The following is a 3,625-nucleotide window of genomic DNA, read 5'->3' on the forward strand; positions in this document are numbered from 1 at the left end:
AAGGGGATAATGTGAACGTGTACTCGTGAGCTTAACGAGTTTTAAAAGAGAGATATCATATTATCATGATTTCTAATAATATGACATGATTCTAGTAACAGAAGTGAGGGTAATTTAGACTAGTAACATGTATATTTGGTGAAGTTGTGAAAATAGTTGGCTATAGCCTCGCTATAGTCCCGCTATAGTTGATTTGGGAGGACCGTTGTTATTTGGCACAGCCCACTATCTAAAACTATGATAGAATTCGGTTGTCATAGAATAATATTAATATTGTTCTCGGACGTCTAAGAATTAACAATGTTTCATAAAATCATGTTGTTTTTAACATATCATGTGCTTTTTAGCAATCATCATACTAATAAATTTTACAAGAACTTTACATGCTAGCTGCGATCCATATAAACTACTGTACTATACTATATAGAGTTTTTATATAATTTTATTTATGTAGGAATATGATTTCCCTTTTGTTTGATAGTTTTTTGTTGTTGCGCGAAATAGCTTACCAAGCTGACCATTTTTTTCCAAGCTGTTGATCGATGCCCTACTACGCTATCAGTTTGTGAGCTGTGCTTGCGACCTCACGACCAAACAAGTGCGTAACGGCGTCCTCATCTCGGTGACAAGCCCCGGTTTCTCTTCCATGTCCACTGCTCCAACCGGCGTCCACTCGAACCTCGTGACCAGCTTCTCGACGAAGGATTTCAGCACCGTCAGAGCGACAGCGGCGCCAGGGCACGCCCTCCGCCCGCTGCCGAAAGGCATCATCTTCATGGACTCCTCGCCGCTCCCGCCGCCGGCGGTGACAGAAACGCCGTATCCTTCTCCGCCCTCCAAGAACCGTTCAGGCAAGAACTCGTCGGGGTTCGTCCACGACGTCGCGTCGCGTCCGACATCAGCCACGCCGTAGTTGACGACGGAGCCCTTGGGTATCACGTAGCCGTCGAGGTAGACGTCCTTGTCCGTCGTGTGCGCCAGCAGGTAGTGCGCCGGGGGGTGGCGACGCAGCGCTTCGAGCACCACGGCCTCCAGGAACGGGCTCCGTCGCTCGTCATTTGCCCTGCAGTTTTCATCGCCTTCCCCTTTCCTAGCGATGTCCTGCCGTAACTTTCGTTGTACATCCTGGCAAAAGTTGCATGTCGTATCAACTTTGTGGGTATGACAGTGAAATTCCTAGTACTTAATAGTTAATACTCCCTTCATCCGAAAAAGCTTATCCTTCAAATGGATGTATCTAGCATTAAATTAGTGATAGATACATCCATTTAAGGGACAAGCTTAGGATAAGTTTTTTTTGGACGAAGGGAATACTGCTATGAGCTGATACGACGTTCTTGTTATTGCTATGTATACCTGGTGGAGCACAAAACGTGCCATGATCCACTCGAGCGCCGTGGAAGTGGTCTTGGACGCAGCGTTCATGAACTCCCAGCACAGGCTCACCATCTCCTCGTCTCGGAGCCTTAGCTCCAGGAGCGTGTCGACGTAGCACCGGCGTCGCCCTGGGCCGACCCCACCTCTGTTCCACTGTCCGCGAGCACTGATGAGAGCCATGACAGTGGCATGGTGCCTCTTCTTGGCGTTCGATAGCTTCCGGCACTTAGGGAAGTAGCACGCGACCTCCAGGAGCGCGGGCATGAGGTGGAACGCGCCGAGCTCAACGACAAGGGACAGGATCTCGGCGTGGACTCCTCGCAGCTGCCTGAGCACGTCCTCCGCCACTCCCTCGCCGAAGCAAAGCGAGGCGAAGAAGGAGAACACGGCGTGTCGGAGTATTTCTGATGGCACCACGACGTGGTTCTCGGCCGCAGCGGCCGCACGCTCGAAGCTCGAAACAAGCCTGCCGAGAGAAGACTGTAGCGCGCCAGCGAGAGACGCCCCTGCAAGGTGCGAGCTGAGGTTGCGCCGGAGGAGGCTCCAGCGGCCGCCGTACTGGGCGCTGTTGATGCCGTGGCCGTTAAGCCCGAAGGACCACGACGGCGGACGGTGCGCGAAGGTGGCCCCTGCGCGGGCGAGGGTACGGTGCGCGGCGTCACGGCCGGCGATGAAGATGGCCGGCTTGCTGCCTGCCCAGAGGGTGACGACGGGGCCGTAGTCCGCGTGGAGGCGCCGAAGCGCATCGACGAGGGAGGCGGTTGTGGGGCAGCGGTACAGGAGGTTCCCGAGAAGTGGGAGCCGTGGCCATGGTGGCCCGGGAGGGAGCGGACTGCCGCCGATGTGGCATTTCCTGCGCTGCTTGGAGGATTGAACGAGGAGGAGCACGGCCGGAAGGACCACGATGCACAGCAGTAGGAGCATTGCGTCGGCAATGGTCGATGAGAGCGGTATCGGGGTAGATTTTATAGTGATGCAGCTCCATCTGCTGGGCGGCCAAAGGAATGCTTAGATCACAACGGCACATCCGTATCCTCTGTTGTTAAGCCATTGATTCGACCAAAATGTAAGCAGTAGGTTTTTTTCGTTTTCGTTTTGGCAAATCGCTATAAGGTATCGTTGCTTGTTGGATAACGTTTAGTCCATAAGTGTCGTCTCAATGGTTGAGACAGTACCTTTCACAACATAGTAGCCACATGAAATAAGATGGCACGTGTGTGGATGGCGTGGAAGATTTTGCATTGCATATCCCATGGCAAATGACCACCGCTGCGTATCAACTTTGACTAGTCTTTAATGTCCCCAAAAAGCTGTGAGGACGCACGATATGTACGTTCACTGTAGAGGCATCCTCCGGTCGACACGGCAGCAGGGCCGATCCTAGGATTTTAGGGGCCGGGGCGAAATTGGAGCTCGGGGCTTCTTTAGAGCGTTGCCTTTGGGATCGGTTTAGTAGGTTTTTCCGGCTTCCCGTTGATCCCAATATTTAATCTTGTCTTCAACATCCAATGAAATTATTTTACTCACTAGGATGCGGAATTGGAAATTTTATCAAATCCATTTTATTTATAGAAAAATAGATTAAGCATAATCGTGGACTAGTTTCTTTTCTGGACTACTGCTTGCATCTCAGTTTTCCATAGGACATTGAAAAGAACAGCCGAGATCCAATCAATTATCTTGACAAACTTCTTATTAACTATCACATTGATTTCAATGACAAAGCCTCTAAAATCTACGATAAACCATGCCCAATCAATTATCAATGCCATGTGAAATAATGAAGAGGGGATATTGATTATCATTTATAATTTGTATTAATTATCATAGGAAAAGCAAAATCATTAGGGCACAGTACCTTAACTAGAATCAACTTGTTGAATCGTTCATAGGGTGTCTCTGGCTAAAATTGTAGTGATTGCAGGGCTCATGCTCGCTGGCCGTCCTTCTTCCGTCGTAGTTTGACTAGTTCTGGCGATCACGAGGCGAAGGGGAGAAATCCATCTGGGCGTCCGGTGGCGACGGCCGAAACCGTGCCTCACGTGCGTACGCGCCTCTTCATGATCGACAACCATGCGTAATTATTACTTCCTTCGTTCCTAAATATAAGTTTTTTAGACATTTCAAATGAACTACAACATACGAATGTATATGTAGACATATTTTAGAGTGTAGATTTACTCATTTTGCTCGGTATCCTCTGTTGTTAAGCCATTGGTTCAACCCAGATGGAAGCAGTAGGTTTTTT

The 3,625-nt window shown here is 49.5% G+C and overlaps 1 protein-coding gene across 1 annotated transcript; it reads right to left on the reverse strand.

The window, feature by feature from the left end:
- Window positions 1-380: 380 nt before the first annotated feature.
- LOC125525099 (cytochrome P450 89A9-like) lies at window positions 381-2,354 on the reverse strand. Its single transcript, XM_087536841.1, has 2 exons — window positions 1,357-2,354; window positions 381-1,125 (listed from the first exon to the last, which is right to left on the reverse strand). Exons 1-2 carry the CDS (start codon window positions 2,299-2,301, stop codon window positions 559-561), a joined length of 1,512 nt encoding a protein of 503 aa, XP_087392967.1. The 5' UTR covers window positions 2,302-2,354; the 3' UTR covers window positions 381-558.
- Window positions 2,355-3,625: the final 1,271 nt, after the last annotated feature.

The sequence above is a fragment of the Triticum urartu genome, chromosome 7A, assembly GCF_056163025.1.
Source record: "Triticum urartu cultivar PI428250 chromosome 7A, HENAU_Tu73, whole genome shotgun sequence".
Classification (NCBI taxonomy): domain Eukaryota; kingdom Viridiplantae; phylum Streptophyta; class Magnoliopsida; order Poales; family Poaceae; genus Triticum; species Triticum urartu.

What these genes read in the sequence shown, in the direction of transcription:
- LOC125525099 (XM_087536841.1), bottom strand. Translation starts at nt 2,301, where the DNA reads ATGCTCCTACTGCTGTGCATCGTGGTCCTTCCGGCCGTGCTCCTCCTC. An exon ending in CACGTTTTGTGCTCCACCAG is followed by an intron (nt 1,126 to 1,356) that starts GTATACATAGCA and finishes AACTTTTGCCAG; the next exon opens with GATGTACAACGAAAGTTACG.